The sequence below is a fragment of the Tetrao urogallus genome (assembly GCF_951394365.1).
Source record: "Tetrao urogallus genome assembly, chromosome: 9".
In the NCBI taxonomy this organism is placed as follows: Eukaryota; Metazoa; Chordata; class Aves; order Galliformes; family Phasianidae; genus Tetrao; species Tetrao urogallus.
Genome location: NC_136822.1, coordinates 12,671,391 through 12,694,776, shown reverse-complemented (window position 1 = coordinate 12,694,776; position 23,386 = coordinate 12,671,391). Strand labels below are relative to the sequence as shown.

General features: G+C 44.3%; 1 protein-coding gene across 1 annotated transcript in view; it reads right to left on the bottom strand.

Annotated features, from left to right (window-relative positions):
* The window catches only part of MB21D2 (Mab-21 domain containing 2), a gene marked incomplete at both ends in the record, with an annotated part of 48,533 nt that extends 30,502 nt beyond the window's left edge, over positions 1–18,031 (bottom strand). The window contains one exon of the mRNA XM_079539460.1: positions 17,821–18,031. Coding sequence (XP_079395586.1) covers positions 17,821–18,031 — 211 coding nt within the window. The remainder of the gene's footprint in view (positions 1–17,820) is intronic.
* Positions 18,032–23,386: the final 5,355 nt, after the last annotated feature.

Below are 23,386 nucleotides of genomic sequence, written 5' to 3'. Positions count from 1 at the left end.
CACACACATGATCTGGAAAGCATCTTTTCTTTAGCAATTTCACAGGAGGAGAAGGTAAAATTGATAACAGCTTGGCTTGCAGCCCTGAACACACAGCAGACAGAAGGAATCAGCTCATCTAGGCTGCAGAAGGAAAAAAATCAATCTATTTTATTCTCTGTAACTCACTAACTGACCACAACTATTGCTTAAGGATGGCGAACAAAACCCTGCAAAGCTCCTCCACAGGAGAACTTCCGGGAACAAACAGGACAAACCCTGAAAGCAGGAGTTTGTGCAGAGATGCAAAGAGGAACAATCAAAAGAAACAGGAATCTCAACAGGTCAATCAGTAGTTAAAACAATCCAATGAAAGTGAAAGCTAACAAATGACTACAAGTGTGGATTGCTTAAAACAAAACAGCCATTTATAGCCTAAGGATTTTCTTAAGCAAAGATCACAGTTTCCTGTTAATCTCTGTACAGATTTGAGTACTATAGAGTTCTATCCGAAAACAAGAACTCCTATTGATACTGACACCATAAACTAAAAGCCTCAGTTTCCATGTGAAGCACTAGTTTAAGCAGAGCTGATTACCACTGACCCAATACTTCTGGGATGGCTCTGCTGGATGTGCATCAGATGAAACCATACTGCTGGCTCATCCCCTGCAAAGACCCCATCTGACAGCGTGGATGCTCCTCTGGCTGCAGCACCTGGAGCTGCAAAGATGTCTTGTCAGCCAAACATCCTCCTGGGACGCAAAACTTGAGTAGCAAAGCTAGCTATTGTGTTGTCTTTTCTTTGAAGCCTCACATTCGGAAACGTGGCGTGTACATCACCTGTGGTAAAGTGTATTGCATCTCCTCTCCTCTCAAAGAAAAGGCTGTAAGAGATGGAAGAACTTGAGCTCCCCGCTGAGTGCTAAGTACCACCAGGCACAGTGCATAACTTCAGATCCCTCAGCTCTACAAAAAGCAGATTTAAATTCCTTGTTGCATTGTCACAGAAAGAAAAACAAAAAATAAAATAAATCAAAAAGCCTTGCTCTCTCCCAGGTTTTCTTAAAGAAAAGCAGTGAAGAGTTAAGTAAGGCCTTGGCTACTGCTTAATTTTTGTCCTTGACAACCTTGGCTGCATGCTTTCAATATTAATGAAGACAAGAGTTAGAAACAGAAGAAAAAGCAAGAAAGAACAGGTAGGCAGTGGAATTTCACAGCAATCCAAGCCAAGAGATTCAGTTCTATGCTGTACTGTATATGAGAAGTGAGAGATGTACTCAGATTGCTGGTAGTACAGAATTGATACATCTAGAAGCATTTCAGGTTACAAAACCACATTATGAACTAAATAATAATAAATACTAATATATATAGTTACAATACATTCTTTGCTATACCAAGTACAACCAAGTCTGTGCTAATAATGAACCTTCCTGCCCCACAGAAGAGACTCCTAGCCTGCCTGCACTTCATCTAACTGACCGTCCTGATGAGCAGCTGAAGAAGCAAGAACACACCTACAGCTGCCAACCTAGATGACTGAAAAACTCTGGATTTGCTCCTTGTTCCAAATAATTTTTTTGAATGTCTGTTGTTCGAGATTCTCCATATAATAGGAGAACCCAATTCTTAAAAACACAGAAATTAAAATGAGCCTCCTCAAAAGCCTCTGAGCTGAATCATCCTCTTTCCAGGAATTAGGAATTGCTATAAGGTATCCTTGACCTGAAAAAAACAGTGGTTTGGAAGAAAGCTAAACAGCAGCAAAGAAAAGGCAGATGACAAGAAGTCTACATGCACATTATATGCTTTATAACACAGTGCCACGTACATGCCATGAATCACAGTCAGCCAAATGCCTTCATTACTTGGCGCGCATATTTGCATCCAACCAAAGCACATCAATTAGCTATCCTTTCCAAACAGCTAAACTCATAATAGTTATTTGTGGCTCGAGACATTTTGTTTCAAAATATCCCAATGCAAAATTTGCATCATTGAAGCTAAACAATATGATATTAGTTTGCAAGTAATGCTGCTGGCCGGGGAGATCAGCAGCATTATTACCTTTTTACTATCAGGAAGAAAATACGTTTGTCTTTCACAGAAAACAATCAGCACGGAGTTCGGATGGATGGAGGGAAAGAGGATGAGAGGCAGCATGAAGAGCCAAGCCCTCCCACCATGGGATGGAAATGACTGGTGCTATTTGCAAGCAGCAAAGGATAGAGAAGCAGACCTCTCCTCGGCCTGTGCAGACAGATGCCACCAGGACAGATGCCTGTGCTGTGCCAGTCTGCTGCCTCTGTCATCCTGTAAACGCAGGTCAGATGCTAAAGCACTTCAAAGTAGCCTGAAGTCAAAGTGAGCACCAGGTGTGTACATCCTTAAGGAGTGTTTTCAGCAATTTGTAGGCATGGAAAATACAGAGGTTGGCAAAACAACTCATAAAAATAAAAGACTATTGAAATATAAACTAAAATGCAAGAGACTGCACTATGTTAGACACAGTAAGTCCCTCAGGAACTGCGAGATGCTGAGAGATCACTGCAAGTACAGGCTATTTCATCCCCCCTTAGACAGCTAAAAGGATCCAGCCCTTCCCACCACTTAAAATTCAATACTGTAAGAGACTGCTGACTCCTATGTACATCGGAAGCAATGGGAGAAGCAAACAAAGCTGCTTTACTTTCCTCTAATCCTTCTCCCTTGTGTGCCTGCACCAGATGGTGCCGAGCTGCAGGTTGGAGGCAAAGAATGAGCCCAGAGGAAACAAAATGGTAATATTAGGTTATAAAACAGCTGACCTTCAAATATGACGTCAGCTCCTGTTTAATTGATGGGACAGGTCCAGACAGACAGACGCATGCACACTGGGATGTCCATACTCAGCACCTTCCTTTCTAATACAGGAAGGAGCCATACGGCAGCTCTGTAACAAGGTCTGTTCAAACTTTACAGGTGTGAAAAGAAGCAGAGAAAAAGAGCCTCCATTTACCTTGATACAGGCAGATATGCTCTAGGAAAGCATCCCTCCTGAAAGGTTGTGTTTAACACCTTGTCCTAGAATCCTCATTCTCTACTTGTCTGCCTCTTCTCCAGTGCAAGCATGAGTTAAATAACCTGAGCTATGGAGCACTGATCTTCCTTCCATAAGAGGAAAATTACTAAGCACAAGATACTCTGGTCCAGAGCTTTACTTCCAGCTGCTGTCATTGCAAACACTGCCAGGAACAGTGGTTTTAAGTAATGTACTGAGGACTGAGGATATCCTGCCTTGGTCAGGTACAGTCTCTGGAGAACTGCTGCAGAATACAATAAATTCTGCCTCTTTTGATGTTCTGATCTCAAACATTTTCCATCAGAAGAATGTCATATGATGATTTGTATAGAATCAAAGAGGTTGGAAAAGACCACTAAGATCATTTAGTCCAACCATCAATGATGTCCAGCTTAGGGATAAAGAAAGCAAAACATTAAATAAGCTTGGTGGTGAAAAGGAAGGCCTTGTGCTAGGCAACTGCAACAGAGCAGTGTGAAACTCGTAGGACTGAGAGTCAGAAGCTTTGCATGGCTCTCTGCTTCCCCTGCAAAGCCATACAACACCTTCCTCTCCTCAGCAAGGATGGCAACCCTTGCCCACCTGCCACAGCAGTCTTTGCAAGTAGCTTAAAAGGGTTTAAAAAAAATTAAAATGTTTGAGAAACAATTAGATTTCATTTCAGTGCTTTTAGAAGAGCACTCCACTTGTGTCACACTGAAGGCAGCAGCCTGCATCACACAGAGTCACACAATTAAAGCTACACTTCCTCAGCCTCAAAGAAAGCCGTGCTGAGGCTCCCAGCAACAAGAGACAAAGCCACATTTGCGTGCCAACACTGAACAGTTTGGTATTTATGAGACATGAACAAAAATAAAATAGCTTGCTCTAAACAGCTCAATGCTGTAACACTGAATTTCAGCCCCAGAGATGCTTAAATCAGGAAGGGACAAAGGCAAGAGCAAAGCTGCTCAATCACTGTCACAGCTGAGTGCCTGCACACAGGCACCACCACAAACACCTCTGTTACACACTGCAGCAGTACCAGGTCTGCAAGGCACTGCTCTCCAGAGCCTGGAAGTTGGCCCAGCCACCCAACTGATCACACACAGGTCCTCCACCAACTTACTGCTGCCTGGTTCTGTGAACAGCCCTGCAACTTCTTGTCCTCAGAAACCAAGGCTCATCACAAACTGCTGGCAGGGGAAATGCCTTGCTAAGAACTCAGGAATTTTGCACTGAGCTTGGAACTGGGACAGCAGTGATTTAACATCTACCATTAAAAGCAGTTTAAAATTTAATGGTCAGAGCATAATAAATCCTACCCAGACATTTTCAGCTTCCAAGCCAGGCCATCAGCAGGACAGAAATAGCTTTGCTGCAAGGCAACCAAGAACAATTTTAAGTTGCAGAGAACAAATGCCATGCATTGTCTCTACCCACGACCTTCTGCAGCACCTTGATGATAAGACACTGGGTCAGGAAAGGAGATACTCAAGCAACCAATATTTGCATGTTAAGTTAGGTTCGAGTCAAGAAATGAGGAATAAGGCAGACCAACCCTGAACTGCAGTGTGGAAGTAGAGCACTATTCTCTTTGGTACCAAACAGAATTTTCCTTCAAAATCACAAAGGAGACTCACCTGGGTCAAGTTTACTTCTTACACTGCACTTAGTATCTCAGGTAGCTTGAATCACTGCCTAGTTATCAGGTGTGACACTAAACAGGCCGCAGGTGATTGTGGCTCCATCTTTCCCCAGCATAGTTTCTCCTCTCACATCCTTAGATTACTGCCACTGTAATTTGGAGGCAATACACTGCTGACAACAGCTTCTTCAATATCCCAGTCTGTAAAGCTTGAAAATAAAGGGGCTGGGAGGGGTTGTGATGAAAGCAGTGAGGTGAAGCTGTGCTATGCCAGCAAAGGGAAGAAGCCTCTCTGCAGCTTTTTGATGGAGGCTCCTGCTGTTCTAATGGAATCTTATCCAGGGAAAATAAATCTTTAATTGAAGAATGCTACAAACAAGCACAATGGGGCTTTTTTTGTGGAAAAACCAACCCTACTGCAGTTTCTAAAGCTTCTGGTTGAACAGAGGGCAGTGGCAGCACCCCCACACCATGCTGAAGTCTGCATTCCTAGAATTCCTTCATGCATGCAGGCGTGCCCAGAGAAGGCTGCTGAGTAGCTGAGGGGTTATTAGCTGAGAGTTCAGGTTCAGATCTGCCATGGGACAGAGGTCGGGACTCCTTGTTCCTCCTGGGCTTTTCCTGTGAATGTCTTCAATTATTCTCAGCCTTGCACCCTCAGTGTCCTTTCCCCACCCACTACTGCACCGAGCAATTTTGCATTCCTCCCATTGTTAAAACCCAAGTAAGTGCTGTAAGGTCTCTAGGGCAGAGGTGCAGGAGGTGCATGCTGCAGCAGTCTCCTGGGAGGTCTCAGGAAAACAGAAGGTTAGAGTTAATGCAGCAGGAATCAACAAGCCCTCTTGTTTCTTACTCCAAAGCGAAGACAAAGGTAGGGTTTGTTCAGCTAGGTGGTACAGCCAAGCCTTGCAAGGGAGGCAGAAAATGATGTGGAAATTTTCTTATTTTGTTTTGGACCTCATCCTTTGAAACGGAGTGCACATGAGAGTATTTCACAGAAAAAAACACCACCAGAAATTGGAAATGCAGAACAAAAATACTTGGAAGTGATCTACACCTGTCCAGTAATACTGCTCTTTTAGAGGGAAAAGGGAAGCAGGAAGAAGGGAAAAAGAGAAAACAAAAATGCAAGACTTTCAGCTTTATTTATCCTAATTTCAAAAGGGGAAGGAGTCACTAAATCTTTCAGAGTTTTAGAGCTGAAAAGAAATTGAAACAAACATCTGATTTATGGGTATATTTATAAAAAAAAAAAAAAAATACAGCATACCAGCACTGGAAAGAACAGAGCTGAAAGGCATCAAGGAAGCCTAGCCATAAAGCAATAAAAATGAAAGAAGGCCCCTGAATTCCCCTTGCTTCCAGCAATAAAACACAGACAACAAATGGAGAAAAGGACCTGCAAAGTAGAGACTTAATTCCTGTTATTTGGTACTTGTGTTTGCTAGTCAAATCCCACATCCTTTCCTTTAAGCTATCGTATGCAGTGTTTAATAGGAACATTTTCAGCCACAGACTCTGAGCTGTATTTCGCAGCTATATTGCTAATAAAAAGCTGTTAAAATATCTTGCTCCTTCAGCTTACCAACTCCCTTAAACACCTTGTGGTAGAAGCCAAGGTGCTGTGTGACCAAGAAATAGATTGTCTTGGAGATCTCTCCACTGACAACAACAGCTCAGTCAGCCACTTTGAGTGATGCCACCTACCAACTGCACGTGAACTTCAAAGGGAAAATTAGGATATCAGGACTACTGAAAGAAGTCATCACCTGCAAGAAACATGCTGCTCTCCTGTGTGCTTCTAGCTCAAGGAAATTCTGTAGCAATATGATAGTTTTGATCTCAGAATGCGCCACTACTTCCCTGTGTAATTGGGTCACTAAGAGGCTAATAGTGTTCCTGCCCTTATTGCCATTTATATGAAAGTCATAATTGATACTGCTCTTCCAGAATCAGTTTCAGGTCAGACCTGGCATCACTTGTAAAAGAGAAAGTATCCAAATGGTTAGACAAAGAGGCAATGTAGAAATGCCACTAGTTATGGCTAAGCTTCAAGGTTTAGAATGAGAGTTACCACCAAGAACTAGGCCTTGTTTTACCAAGACTACTAAATACTTTTCTTCAAAGTAAACCCCTAGAAGTAGGTTACTCTGTAACCTAATAAAAAAGGATGCTTATTTCCTTGTCCCTTTACTGGGACACTAAGAAGTGATGACATTCTCTCAAATAAGAATTGGAACCAACCCTGCACAGTTCAAAAATGCAGATGTATTGAACTCCCCATCACCAGCACTAGATACACAGACAAAGTGTCAAGGCAGAAAGGAAGCCAAAGGCCAGAGAGACTAGATTGATGTCAACCAAGCATTACTCAATGCTTGGGATTCAGAATGGTGAATGATGGACATAAGGACTCCAACGTCTCCCATAACACCTTACCTGGCAATAAGCCACCTGCTGGGCTTTATCCTCCCCCTCTAGCAGTTGCTGGATGTAGAGAAACATGGACCAGTGCCCATTCAGAGAGCATCCTAAACTCCCCTTGGCACGTGCTCTGACCACGCAACATTGTCAGAACTGACGGATGTTTACTCTTCTTCTGAGCTGCTGAGGCCATGAGCACAGAGAGCCACTGGAGATGGTGTTACCCAAGGCCTTACACAAGCACAGAGAGATGCACTAAATGAATCAAAATCTTTGCTAACTCAATAGCTTCTGCAACTACTACCCATTAAACATGTCTGCATATTTGCACGGTATTTAGAAGTCTCCTGCATGATTTTCTTAATAGTATCACATGACTTGAGAACAGCCAAATTTTTGTGCAAACAGAGGCATTTGCAAATGCTTAGAATCTTCAGGAGGAAAGATCCAGTGTCTGTACTGAACATTCCTGTCATCAGCTTCAGTTAAGGCTGCAAAACAAAAGCCTTGTCCCAACTGCAATGAAAGGTCCCCCCTGGGCAGCAAGATGAGTGACTCTGCTCAGAGAACATTCTGCATCTCAGCTGAATTAGTTAATGTGTGTTGAACACTCTGAAAATTGTGAAGTAGTATATAAATGCCAATGATTCCTATTTATTATTGTTTTGGTGCACAACAGCGGAAAGTAGTGCCATTTACAGATGCAAATAAAGAACAACAGGAGGTCTATCATCATGTTGGGGGTCAGGGGATCTTATTCATTTGTCTCTCCTCACTCCTATAAGAGTCCTTTCTATAGGGTTCCTATAATCTCTGCCAAGCCAGGCTGGCCTCAGCCCAGGGCAGATCTGCCAACAAGGGATGAGATCTCCACCTGCAAACCTCAGCAGTATCACTTCTCCACACTGCACTCCAAAGAACTGTCATCAGTGCCCTTGAATACCGGAATGCTTTCACTGAAATTGTTTATTTGGGACAAAGTGAGACAAAAACAAACACATAAAGGCACGTTACATTTCCAAGGTACACGCTCAGAGTGACATATACTTGTAGCTTTAATGTCTCCAGCTCAGATGTAAAGTATGCTACGTGCTTACGTAGCACTTATGACATTCCATTCTCAAGATAATTAAAATAACTGTAAAGATAGTCTTCTTTGGTATTACAAGCCTGTCAAAGTGGCTATTTTCAGTATAACGCTTTTTTTTTTTTCTGCCTCACTTGAACACATTACACATTCATAAAGTTTAGAGAATGCTGAGGAAAACTAGGAGTACAGAGTCAAGCTTTAACAGAGAGCACATAAACTGTATCTGATAGATGCTCGTTCAAATTCTAATAGCCCCTTTTTCCTCAATATTGCACTTAGATGTGCATTACAGTTTGCACACAAGAAAAGAGAAAAAGCTTTTAATTCAAACTGGGCAGCTTGTTCAGATATGCTGCATTTGCAGAGAGTTGCACTGCTTTTACTTTCTTCAAGTTAGTGATTGCTTACTCTGTTGCCCTGTCTATGAAATAGAGATTTCAGCAACTTAAGCATGGAGGGCCTAATACCAAGGGGCCAACATCAACACCTGATCTGCCATTCACCACACTGTATGCAACTTTCAAAAGGCAAACTGCAGACACAGAAGGCAACAGATCCCCTGAAGAGTTGTTACAGCAACATTCCCTCCTCTATTTGCAAAGCTGCAAATTGTTTTATGAATACCATTCAACCAAAAGGTTTAAATAAACATCCACTCACTGTCTGTGCTGGAGAAGAAGCAAGCTCCAGTGGTTGTGTGGCAGGGTCTGACCACTGCAGAGCAGCTGTCCATCTATCCCTGTGTACAGACCTGCACCCACACTCAAGCTTCAGAATTGCAAAGTAAAAGGTGTATTTAGAATATTTCCTTCTCCTCCCAGGAGGAGCCTTATTTCATTTGAATGTAATCAGCTGGCTCCCTTGTTTGCACTCAACTCCAGATTCCTCACTACACCCAGCAATGCTGTACAATCACAGTCAAGATTTGCAATGTACAAAAACAGTTTACACGAATCAGTCACAAAGCACCTACAAGGACCCACAGGCTCCTGCAGAATGTCCTCTAGAACAGGGTCCTGTCATGCCGAGCCAGGGACAGAGATTAGAGTTATCAGCTTTGACACTCAGCAGGAACTTGTCACGAAGGATTAAATCATTATTTCATGAAGTGTCAGCAAGTGCAGCTTTCCTGCTGCTCTACCACTAAGTTATACATTAATTAGTGAGGAACAAAACAAACATGAAGTATCTCCAAGCTCCTGTCCTGTGGATCAGGCCCAGCTATTAGCACAGGACTCTTTTCCAAGAGGAGTTCCATTATGTCCCAGATCAGCCACAGCATCACCACAAGACCCATTAAAATGCAAAAAGTGTAGAAGCCTAAAGGGAAAAGAATAGAAGCTGATTACAGCCTTTGACTTCATATTTTTAATACTTGTGTAATACAATCCCTTCCTCAGAAACTCAGTATTTGATTTTCTAAACAAGGTCATACATGCACCACTGAATAAAAGCATCCTTTCTTGAGAGAAGTATGGATCAGCACCCAACAACATGAACAGGAGAGTTGAAATAAGTCATCACAGAATAGACAAAATCTCACAGTCTAACAGTTTTTGCAACAAAGCAAGAACAAACATACCTACTTCTGGATGCAGTTACTGAGAAGTGTTCCTTAGCTACTCAGCAATTCCGGACCAAATCACGTACAAATTCTCACTCCATCAGTGGACAGAAGAAATTCCACCTATGGTAGTGAAGATCTAAGCAGACCAACAATACCTCACACCTAAACTTCTACTTTTCATCTAAATCATGGCCTTAGAAACATGTCATAGGACAAAAGAAATGATTCTGTCCCCATCTCTTACAGCTATTCAGCAGAATTTCTCTAACTGCTGCCTTCTACTGCTTGTCATTGCCAGACTGTGCCAAGTTACATGAGCATAGACCCTCTATTCTTTAATTTCTCAGAGCATTGGGATTCCTTCAGTATAAAATAAGATTACTTGGTAGAACTGCCTAACTGGGTCAGGCTGTGGTGCCTCCCTAGAAGCAGAGCTGTACTTGATCTCAAAGCCACTATCAGAGCAACACGCAACAGCAACTCTCTGCCTTCACCACTTGAAGACTCTCTGAGGCTCGGCTCTCAAAAACAGGCTTCCATTTCCAGCTGTAGCCTCAGAGTGTTGCAGGGTTAAACCATTCTGAGATAACGAAAATCAATACCATAGCGCTCCATATTCACTACCATACCACCTCTCACCACTTTTGAAGCACGGGGAATTCTTCTGGCATTACTGAGGTCCCATCGTGTATCATTAGACACAGAAATAGCCACAGAGCAGCGAGAATTTGAGGACAGCTTAAAATGAAGCATAAGTGTCTAGACTATGTTTAGCACCCAGAACGTTTTTCTTAGAGTGAAATCCACTTCTTGTTACACAAGCTGAGACCATGCAGTGCTGTGCAAAAATATATGAACCATTTTCTTAGTAAAATCATGCTGTCCAACACGAAATATAATGCATTAGCAGGATTGTTACAACTTACTTAGCATCAAGGATCTTTCAAAAGTCAAATATACTGGGGGGCAAGGGAATTGATCTTAAACTAAACGCTACAGCAGATGGTAATTCCCTTATAACCAGAAAGTCACTGAAACGCTGCTCTGAAAGAATTAAAGAAAGTTTATCTGATGAAAGAGCACGTAATACAGGCACCTGTCTGGTTGGCTGAACTACTAATCCACTCAGCCCAGGACAATTTCTAGCTGCAATAAGAGGAATACAGCAGAGTAGTGGAAATGAAACCATACAGTGGAGTTCTCTTAATAGAAAGAAGAGAAAATCCATAGCAGCAACTGTCAATCAAAACATCTGCTGCTAAAGATTTATTCAGAATGCCTCACAAACCACCTTCCAGTTTTACTGGCTAAGAAAGAAGCCAAATCCTGCATTTTTCTTAGGTAGATAGTAAAACAGGATTGTGCTAGAAGAAGTTACAAAACTTCACTGGATATAAAATTCATTGTAAAGGTGGGGAACCTATGAAATGTTCTGCAGGTTATGATAAAGCTTTACTTCACTTTGAAGAACTCATATCACACTACCAGCGATCAGAACAAGACTTGAGATGTCTATCTAATGGCCATTTTTCAGCTTTTTTGTCCTTGCTCCCATGCACGTACACTTCTCTTTACTAAAGCAGTGAAATTCAATAAGTACAACATCCAACACTATTTCCTGCATTAGCTTCCACAATAGGTCATCTCCTTTTCCTAAAGGAAAAATCACAGACACCCCTTCCTTACTCACAACTCTATCTAGTCTATTGTTTGTTTCATACTCTATAGATGGGCAAATTAGAGAAACTCTACATGCTCCTAGGGAATTTTAACTCCTTACTCAGAGGACAGCAGACCAAGCATAACAAGATAACAGAGCAGCAAGATCCCGAGCTGCAGTGAGTGACAATTTACTCAGATACAACAGGAGTGGTACAGAAACAAGGAAAAGAAGCTGCTTAACTTCAGAAGGCATATAAGGTCCTCAGGTAGACAGAGATCTCCAATGAGATCCCCTTGCCTCCACTGCCAGTCCTTAAATGAGGTCTGGGAAGGTACATTGCATGCACCTGAGCTCCCTGGGTTGGCCCTGCCTTCCCACCAGGTGCTCAATCACTGATTCAAGTCATGACTTAGCATTTCTACTACATCAAAAAAAAGATGAACAGAAATAATGAGTTTATTTAAGAATAAAGAACTTAGAATCACAGAATCATAGAATCACAAGGTTGGAAACGACCTATAGGATCATCCAGTCCAACCGTCTCCTCATCACCATTGCCACCACCAGCACTAAACCATATCACGCAGCACGTCATCCAGACGCCTCTTGAACACTGCCAGGTACAGCGACTCCACCACCTCTCTGGGCAGCCATTGCAGTGCCTGACCACTCTCTGAGAGAAACAGTTCTTCCTTATGTCTAAAACTTCATCCATCCCAACTCTGGGCTGCTAAGAAAAATCCAGCTCATATTGTAAAATGTATTTAGTTCTTAAGCTTCACTGTAGCAAATAAGCTACAGCTCTTTTTTCCCAAGTTAGCACCCACACAACCCAAGCATTAGATTCATACACTACCATCACCTAGAAATACTTAATGGACTTAGTGGCATACAACTTAGTCTCAAAGAGAACTGAGAAATTCATGCCCAAACCTGTAGCTGCCAACACAGGGTTTCACGCAGACATTCCAATGTCACCAGGCACTGTTTGTGCTGAAGCAGCCCTGGCAAGTGAAGTCCCGTTGACTGGAGGTGGGAGCTATCAAAAAAAACTTGCATAGTGTTGAGATTCCCTTCAAGAAGCCCAGGCAGGACTGAGGATTGATTAATCTTGAGTCTCCCCTAGACTGGACTCTTTCTATAGGCTGCTCTGGGTCTCTAAGTACACATCTGTCATTTAAATCGCCAAAGCTAAAATAAAACATGTCCCCCAGCCTTCCTGAGCAGTGTTGTACGTGCTTTTATTTAGCTTCATCTACAGTCAGCTGCCTACAAGAAAGCTGAACAACTGGTTTCTAACTAGAATTCATGCAAAGTCATGTGGAATAAAAAAGGAAAAGTCAAAAACCCAACAACTCACGTATCCTGGTTACCATCCTCCACTATAATTATAAAATTGCCCTTAAAGCATAATTGCATAATTGGGCTTGGCAAGCATTCACCCAAATCTTTTACAAATATTTCCACAGACTGAAGGAACAGGCGGTGGGCAGTCTGACAAGCCTGCCATGAGAATTTGTGCCCTTAGGACATGTTCCTTGCTATTGCACTAAATACTTTGCATCACAGCCTAATGTTTCAAAACAGTAGTCGAGCAAGTGAATTACCAGCATCTTAAAACAAATTAAGAGAAACATTTTCAAGCTATTTTCACTGCGCACAGGGAGCAACCCATTTGAACAAACAGACAGAGGGGTTATAGGCCCTCACTACAAACAAGATATTGAGGCTCTGGAGTGTGCCCAGAGAGGGGCAACAGAGCTGTGAAGGTCTGGAACAAAATGGGGAGCAACTGAGGGAACTGAGATTGTTCAGCCTGGAGAAGAGGAGGCTCAGAGGAGACCTTATTGCTTTCTACAACTTTCTGACAGGAAGTTGTGGCGAGGTGGGGATTAGCTTCTTCTCACAGGTGACAGCAATAGGACAAGAGGGAATGGCCCTAAGTTGTGCCAGGGGAGGTTCAGATTGGATATTAGGAAGAATTTCTTCTCAGAAAGAGTGGCAATGCACTGGCACAGGCTGCCCAGGGAGGTGGGGAGTCACTGACCCTGGAGGTGGTCAAGAACCATGGGGATGTGGTACTTAGGGGCTTGGTTAAGTGGGCAGTGTTGGTGGTAGGTGGATGGTTGGACTAGATGATCTTAGAAGTCTTTTCCAACCTTTATGATTCTATGGATTCTTTGTAACTAGTAACAGAAAGAATTCAACTTAGGTGAAATTGGTTCACTTCTGATAGTTATAGACAAACAGAAGACATTGATACCTCGTGAGGGTCACATTGACAGCATAAGAGCCTGCCCCTTAAAAAATAAAGAAAATACAGCCTCAAATACAAGTACAGAAACATGTGATCTGCAGGGAGAGGGGACCGAACAGAAGCCAGAAATGAAATCTGCAATACAGTATGGCTGTTTTTAACAGCTGTGCATTATGCATTCAGCAGCACAGGGAATGCCAGCAGGGAGCCATTATTAACATAGCCCTCAGTGTGCAGTGTGCTCCTATAACGATTGGCCTCTCTTGAGAAAAGGTGTGCGCACACAAAAGACTTAACCCTAGAGAGATCGTTTCAATCTTGTTGCTGTTTCATCAGCTCAGTGCCACAAAAGAAACCAGAGAATTTCTCTGATTTATCATAGACAAGCAGGTCTACAATTTCAACAGTGCACGAAATCTAGTCTACAATAGGAGGTTTCACCATCAAATTATACCAGGAGGGCAAAGGGGAAAAAACATGTCCCAAAAACTGCTGTGACACAGTCACACTATCAATGTTGTTCTGATACACGGACCTCCAGTACCACAGAGGCCATGAAATACCTCTCTTGTGGAAAACATCACTGAAAAGGAGAATCATAGAGCGGGGAGCCAGGAAATACTCTCAGCAGGCTCAGCACTCTCCTCTATCAGGTGTGGATGGGAGCTCACTCTCTATCCTGTCAACAGCTCCAAGTGGCAGCGGGCTGCCAGCCCGCGGCTGAGAGCTGTTCTGAGGTGGGCAGCTTTGGTCCCACAGAAGTAATGCAACCACTGAAATGACAGAAAGATACACCAGGGGCCTTCAAAAAGAAACACCAATTTGTGCCAGCTTGAACCTGCCTTTTCCCTGGTTTGAGGAACAGAGAGCATTGAGAGGAAAGAGAAGGGCACGAAGCTCCCTGAACATCCCTGTTCTGACACCACAGAGAAGTTGTCGTCTCATGGTAGGAAATAAAACACCAGCACAAAGGGCTGGAGAACTGTTCTAGGCAACTGAATACCGTTGTGTGCCCTTAGTAGAAGACACAGCTCTGTGTGGTCTGTATCTATCCATACCCCCTCGCTCTACTCTTCTCAGCTCCTCTCATTAAGAAGTAAAATGTAAGAGTCAATACCTCTAATAATGTGAGCGGCTGTGAGGCAGCAATAGCACTGGAAATATCAAGATGCTGTTTAATATGCAATGTTCTTGTTCCCAAGAGCATAATGTTTCTTTTCTTTTCTTTTTCTTCTTTTTTTTAAAGCCTAGAACATCTGTGCTTTACAACGCTTTTTTTTTTTAGGTGCTGAACAGAAAGGTATTCTTTATTAAATAAGATTCCAGGAGTACTTGTACTGCAGGAACAATGCTCTCAAGATCAGGCACCTCTATAAGGTTTTGCAATATCAGTACTATGCACCACTCATCACAATTGCAGCAAATGCTTTACAAATCCAAATATCATTGGTAGCAACATCATCGTGCGATAAAAATACTCCTTTATCACTCCTTAAGCACAGAAAAAGCAGTCACAGTCAGAATAAGTGATGAGCTCCTTTCACGACTGGCAGACAGAGACTCAGTCTCCCCATCAATCCCAGCCAGCCCATTGTGCAGAACACAAGGCTCTCTTTCCACCACTCCTTTCCTCGTTTAATACAGCCTTCCCCTTTGAGGCTCAGTCATACCTGTGCTGAGAAGGCAATTACCAGGCACAGCTCAGCATGTGCAAGGGAAGTCACCTAGCACAGACACCAAAAGACACCTGTTGTTTCAGTGGAGGGTGTCAGAAAGACCATATGGTCTTGGTGATTAAGTATGGGATGCCCAGGAATTGCCTGCATTCAGAAAATAATTCCCTCACCAGATAGCTAGGTCATATACAGCCCTATTCTGATATGTGGGGCACAAGATTTTGGATGAAGGTATGGCAAGCAGCACCCCTCCCTAATTTAATCATAGCACAGTTCTTGAGATCTCCTATAGTTCTGTCACAAAGAGCCAGCGTAAGACAGAGAAAAATAGTTAATATAAAAAGAAAGCAAATGTCTGAGCTAGAGGGCAAGACACAGAGTGCAAACATCAGAGAATCTGTGCAAAGTCTTCTCGCCTATCATTCATCCACAAATTATGCACCAGTGTAATTAAATCAGGAAAGCTACGTTTAATTTTCCCATCATCGCCCGATGAGATAAGAGCAGTACGTATGGGAGGGATCAGGCACAGGGGAAAGAGTTATTTATTAATAAGTTCAATCATTTTGGATTTTAGAGCCTCTCTGGCTAAAAAGAGTCTGATCTACAAGCGCAGCTTCTGTGTCTAAAGCAGACAAGTCAGACACCCCATCTCCATTTCTGTCCTGGGCTTGGTTCTGAGCTCTTGCCTTTTTCTCAGCAGCGAGTTGCATTGCTAACTGTGAGACGTAACTTAGAAATATAGCTACTGCTTAAACCCAGTTTTAGTCCAGACACTTAAAACTAAATGCTCATCTCCCCCCAGTAACATTAATGAACAGCCACATTAATTTATGTTATTTGTAACAGACTAAGGCTCTCTGTTTTCACGATAGCAAGACCTCAGAGTGCACTTGCAGAAATGCAAGGTACACTACAACCTGTTCTGTCTTTCTTTTATTACCTTTTTCTGCCAGTGAGACAGGAAAACATGCTGTGGTCTCTGACCCCTGCAAAGACAAGCAGTGCTTTAGCAGGACCACTGCTAAGGTAGGTAGCCTTCACTACCTACCAGCCACACACTGAGAACTGCTGTTCTCACACTCTCTGTCCTTCGCTTCATCTTGTCCAGACCTGCTTCCTCAGCCAGTTATTTAAAACCCTGATTGAAAAATGTATCAGATTATAATAGTGGATGACCTCTACAGAATGGGGTTTTCACTACAAAACATCCTATGGACTTTGTTGCAACCAGTGCTTCACCACATAGCTTTTTTAAAGCAGGAAGGGAAAAATATTTATAACGGCAACTATAAATACACATGCTACTGACTTTTCAACTTGTTGTCCTTGTTCTCAAGCTAAATTTAGTCTGTTGTATCCTGTCCAACCCTTGGTGAAAAAGCAGTACATACACAAAGTTGTGCAAATCCCAAAGCAGGCAATTACCTGAGCACCTTACCAGATAACCAGCTGGATGGATAGATGCTCACTTAATGAGCATGGATATGCTCATGGCTACCGAGAAAGTGTCTATTTCTGGGATGGGATACCCCCATGATACAGAAAATAATTATTATTGCAGGATAATAGCAATTATTATAGGAAGCTCTGTGCTTCCGAATGAGAAAAGTGGTGCAGGTTATTCACTGCAGACATCAGGCTTCAAGGGTCTGTGGGTACCTCTGAGCCACAAAGAACCACTCCCTGCCCACACCTGCCAATTAACCACGTTCTTATTTTATACACAGAAATGTTTGGGATACTGAGACACATCTGGCAGACCGATTTAAAGTCCAGCCTGCACATAAAAGAGCATCCTTTTGTACCCCAAGGGCTCACATTCACGAGTGATTTCTTAGTCAAAATAAGGTAAATATTTTTCAGGAAATTAACACCTAGAGAATCAGAGTTGTTAGTCATCCCTCTGCTGATCTTAATAAGCCTTAGTCATGCCAGAGCCCAGGTGGTTCCTGCAAGGGCCAGCACCTTTTCTCCCCTCTTTAAGGATCCCTGCCTGCGATGCAAAGTTTCACGCAGATGAGGACTCCCAGCCAAATCCAACTCGCTCCGCTCACAGCAAGTTTTCCAACCCAAGCAAGAAACGCAGTTGAGAGGATGCTCCTCTACAAGCAGCGGTCTAATAACCCCCTAAAAAATAAACACGTTAAATAAATCTGCGTTTCCGACATCCTTGATAGTTGGGGTAAAAACAATAAAGGCTCGGGCTCACTTCGTCCCTAGCCCTGCGGGCTCGCCGTGATTCTCCAACACCGGCCGGCTCTGCGACCCAGCCTTTCCTCTCCGCTTATAAATACACCGCTGCTAAAGGGTAGGTGAGCGGGCGGGGAGAAACGGCGTCCCGGAGGCGAGGAGCTCTCTGCGGCCCTCGGAGCCCCCGCGGCAGGGACGCGCTCCGCGGTGCCGCACCGCCCGGAGCCCAGCGCCGAGGTCCCGCCGGCATCGCCCCCGCCCCGCGCGGTCCCTGCCCTACCCAGCATGGAGAAGATGAAGTCTTTCGCCGTGTGGATCTCCAGGGCTCGCTGATCGTCGTACTCCCTCTGATCGTGCTTGGTGAATTCCTGGATGAGTTTATTCAATTCCTCCACCCTGGCTCCCGATCGGAAATCCAGCTCCGGGAAAGGAGGCTTGCTGTTGGTGCCGGCGGACCCTGCTTTGCTGGCGAGAGGCGCCGCCATCTTCATGCAAAAAAAAAAAAAAAAAAAAAAAAAAAAAAAAAGAGAGAAGGAAATAAATTAAAAGGAAAAAAAAAAAAAGCAATGTTGCAATGGAAGAACGCAAGCCGCAGCGCAGCGGCAAGCCCGGGCGCGGGGCTGCCTGCGGGGCCCGGGAGGCGCGGAGGGCGCCGGGCGCCGCGATCAACAAGCGGCAGCGCTGCTGCGCCCCCGCCCGCGGCACCGCGGAGCCGCCCGCCGCCGCGCTGGGGGCCGGGCCGGGCGGCGCGGGGCCGCCTGCTGCCGGGGGGGCTCGCTGCTCCGCGGCGTCACGGCGGGGCGGGTGCGGAGGCTGCGGGCGCAGCTCCGGCGAAGGATGAACGCCTTCTCTCTTTTCTTTTTTTTTTCTTTCATTTTTTTTTAATTATTTTTTTTTATTTAAATTTCACTGTAAACTTCAACAAAAGCCGTGTCCTGCAAGTGGATTAATAACCGGCTTGCAACTCTGCTCTTCCCGCATGCTCCCAGAGGCATTCTGCTTTTGTTCTCTTTTTGGCTTTGTAAGATGTGTACATATATATGCACATGCACAAATATATATGTATACACTCATACATATATATAAATGAGATAATATTACTGTACGTTCAGGGGTAGTAACCAAGACAAAGTGACCTCACTGCTGCTCTGGTGCCCAACCCTGAAAGCTGCACAAAGAGGAGGAGGGGAGGTGGGGTATCAGAAGACCTACAGGTCCGTGTCAAGGAGCCCAGTCTTCCTATCCCCACCCATTCTCCCATTGTCAAGGCAGCATGCTTTTCTTCAGTATGTGTTTTTAATGCCTAATAACTTTTCAGCCTGAAGTGTTTCTCTCCCTTTAGCCTGCTTTTCAGTGCACTGTCCCATCACTGAGCATGCATAGCATGATCCATTATTTACCTTAGCGCATCCACTGGAAAGACTCTCTTCCAGCTCAGGAAGCATAAGATACATTGCTAGCCTTCCACAGGGCAATCCAGATGCTGTGGCACTGGTGCAAACTGCTTCAATAAGTACTGTCCTCTGAAGTTTCTTGGCAGAAAACAAAGCTTTCAGCTCAGTCCCGATCGAAAGTGAAACGCTTCTACCAAATTAAGGATTGAAGCATTCACAGAAAAAACAGGAAGGTGAAACTAAGCCTGGTGAGAAGCATTCACAGGCTGGTTTCCATGATGCATGGTGAATGCAGATGTAAGCATGCAAGGCTGTGCACAGGGAAGTGGCCTGGTTCTACTGGACTGCTCATCTTGATCGGGAGTGGACTCAGCATCTCTTGCAGTAGGATCTCCTCTGAAACAAGAATGAAAATCAAGAGTAGATCTGAACCCTGTAACAGAAACCACCGCCTTTCCAAAGGACAACAGGCAATGCCTGTAGCTTTGTCTTGCCCCTGCTCACAGCTTCTCAGGCAGTGATGCGCTCATTATCTAGGAAATGATGTCCCCAAGGTAAAGGTAGGAGTGCCTGTGTGCAGGCACATGCCCTCTGCTGGGTACTGAGGCCCTATTGTGCTCAGAGCTGGACGTAGCCCACTCTGACACACATCGCCTTCATTCACCATCTGAGACTTTGGTGATCAGCTGCACTGTCACATGAGCCTTTGACCAGCACCTTCCCCAGCAAAGCCAACAGATAAAACCAATCCACTGCTAGCGTTAACACAACGGGGTCCAAAAGGCAAAGCAGCCATCAGCAGTGCTCTATGGTGACGGCCTGCCCTGCAAGGTGAGCTCTGCTAACCTCAATGCCCTCCACGCTACCAGCCTGCAGCCACTGGCTGAGTGCTCAGGACATCTCGATTCCCGCCCTCATGTTTTGGAAGCCCATTTGCCGCGTCTCTGCAGTGTTTTTGGCTGGGGTGACAATGTCGCGCTGGCAGACAGCTCCCTCTGGTGATAACACCTCTCCCCATCATCAGCACGCACAGAAGTCACGTTAACTCCCGAACCCCAAACCACACTAAGACCTTCAATTTTGCCCTGCCCATCCTTGAACATCTCCAAGTCCCGTGTGCTGCTACAAACATTTATAGCTATGTGGGTACCCTTGTTCCAATTTTGTGTAGTGCAATCCTCTAGGTGCTACAACACTGACACCACTTGGCAAAGAAGATGGACGTGTTGATAGAAGCTACACTTTTCAGTGCCAGCTCTCCTGCCTCATCTCTTTGAAGCTGATGTTGTTCACAGGCTGTGAGGACAAGACGTCTTCCTCCTACTGTCACGTATTAGTTACTGCATTGTATTTCCATACTGGAACTTCTAGTAGTTTCTTCATGAGCATTTTGTCTCAGATGTTGCCTTTCAGTGGGCAACATCCAAATGATCAGAGAGACTCGCCACCTACATCAAGGTCAGACATACTTCCATTCTCTTTTTTCCCCCTCTTCATTTAAAATGACCCAATCCCATTTGCCAGCAGCTTTGTGGCTAGCTTTCCTTGAATTTACAGAAAGCAGCAAGTGCTTCAGAAATAATGGATGCTGGAAGCACTGGAGATCTAAATTTCTTTACTTTTTTTAATGGCCCCTCTGCTTGGAATTATTGGCACCTTCACGTTTCCAGGAGGTTTCCATTATCCAAGGGTGTCAGCTGCTCCAGGTTTCTTGCTCATCTGTTGTTTGTTGCAGAGACCCAAAGCATGCACTTCATTTAGTGGTTGAGCTCAAACGTTCACCAAGAGCAGCAGTGAGTGAGCAGTTTTCATTCTCTCCAAGTGTCTCTGATAAGTGCTGCACACCTCTGTCCCTACCTCACTGCTAACTGAAATTTTCCTTCATGAAAAACATCGTGCTTACAATACAAGGAGCCTTCTTACTGTCTTCTATGGAAACCTTTGATGGACTTGGGTGCCTCAGTGGCAAGTGGGATCCACCACACTGTCATATGCTTGTTAATACCCTTGTAACTGCATCAGCTTGCAATTCTATCTCAGCACATCAGTACTATTTAAGATCTCTGAATAAATACACAGTTAATACAAATCTTACATAAATCAAGCACTGGGGATTATTTGAGCAAATAAATGAGAATGAGATTGCAAATACGGCTGACCAGGAGCTTTTCTACCAAATCTTTTTTCTTTCTGAAATGGAACTTCCTGTGGAAATGTTTCAGCATCCTCAGAGTTCTTCCTGTGAACATCACTTGTGGCCTAGGCAGAATCTGTGGCCCCTCTGCACCACCAGGCACAAAACTTCTCAATATGGATATTCACCTTCTTTGGGGTAGGGTCTGAGTACCCTACCAACTACACCATGCCTTCCTGCACTGAAAGCTGTGCCTTCCCTCTCACATGTACCTCTTCTTTCTCCTATGCTCCTTCTCTTTCCTTCAAAGTACCCTTCTCTTTTCTCCCACAGAACAGATATCCTCTTTTCAGTCCAGTGCTGCTTCCAGCACTTAGCAATAGAATGGGCCAAAGAGAAATGAATCAGAAGGGAAGAAATAACTGCTCTCACTTCTGTTGCATGACCTGAGACCTCAAAATGCTTCCCACGCTTGAATAGGCTCTCTCAAAAAACTGCTGGACTGCAAGTGAGCATTAATATCACCATCTTAAGAGTGGGACATAAGTCTGCAGTAGCTATGAAGAGCAACCAGCCTGGGGTACCAAGGCAGAACGACCAGTCAGCCAGGGACCAACCCTTGAGCATCTCATTGAAGTCCTGAAAACAGGTAGGGGGAATTAACTGGAGCAAGATCCAGAAATAAGATGGAGCCTCAGAGAAATCATCTGAGGGTATTTCACTGCAGCTGGTAATTATGGCATGACGCAGACTGAGCTAGATTCATCCCTCACTTCAACAGTACCCAGATTTTCTGAGGCTAAAAGTAGGCTCGGGAACATCTTTCCTTTCTGTACTTAGCACTGAAGCAGCTGCAGCTCAAAGCTTTGTGTGGCAAGGGGTTTCACCGGGAACAAAATCACTGACTGAAGTGCTCCATTTTTTCCAATCTGGTGGCTGCAATTTGTGCCTCATGTTTCTGCAGTATCTCCTGAGCTGTTCAAGGGCCATTAGTGCCTTGTGTTGCACAGAACAGACTGTGCAGGTAAGAAGGGTGACACAGAGCAGGGAGTGAGCCATCCACAGGGAAGGACTCTCTCAGATGCAGACTGCAGATCCTGCAGTGCCATTCCCATCAATCTTCTTCACTGGCTCTGCACCCAGCTCTTCTAGCCCATAGCTAAGCGCAGTCTGGGATCTCTCCCCCTTCCCAACATTATCCCCCGTGCACCTTTTCTCCTCCCTTCACACTTTTTCTGAGTGGCCTGAATCTACAGACCTGGGACAGCCCCGGGAGGAGGGAGCCAGAGAAGCATCACACCTGGTTTCGCAGTTTTCAGGAGCTAACTTTCAATCTGCTGTCCTGGTGATGCTTTGCATACTTCAGCTGCTTTGCTCACCTTCAGGTCTTTCCATTGGTCCCTAGGCTCACTCTGGAGTGGGGCTCAAAGAGAAGACACAGGACCTTACCCAAGGTGCTCACCCTGTGCTTCTCTTTGTCAGGACTTCCCCTCATTCTGGTGGCAGAAACTTTGCCTCTGCTCCACACACCCTAAAAATGTCTTCAAAATGGCAAAGTCTAAAGGATACACTACGGAAGGATCAACAAAAAACAAGTTAAGAGCATACACAGGGCAAAGAGAAACTTTCAAATGAATTTGGGTTCATGATCTTTCCCCTAGCTCTGCAATTTAAACTGCATGCTTAAAGTAGAAAGACTAGGAGGAACTGTAGTGAACACAGACTCATGCAGCCCCACCAGAACACTTCCAAACACTGAAATGGAAATGGAAACACCGAAAGGGAAATGGGCTCCTGCTCTGTACCCAAGAATTCACCCTTACTTTTACCCGTTTATAAAGTCACTGCTACTTTGGCCTATGAATCCCATGCATTTTACCTCCTGGAGCTGTCTCCACATGGTGAGATGTGTTGTACCAGCTGTGAAAGTTTGTTAGCCAAAATAGCATGGACTGTGCTCAGCTCTGTCCCTCTCCAAACACATGGTGTGTCCCACATGTTTCCAGGGATTATGAAGCTCCACCTGCCTTGTTCTCCCTCCTATTTCTCAGTATCTGTAAATAAACATCCAGGTGACTTACAGGAACAACTTCCATATGCAGAGGATGACGACAGATGAAAAGCACCGAGAGCATACTACAGTCTTGAGACAGTTTTAAGAAGGGTTGTGTTACCTTCTTGGCAGACTAAAACTTTTCTTCCAGATTAAAAGTAAATTCCTCCCCCCTGGGAAGAGTTGTGATCTACATCCTGTCAGCAGAGCTCGGCATCAAGCCATCCACATGGCACTGGAGCTGTGCTCATTAAAATCTTTTGAA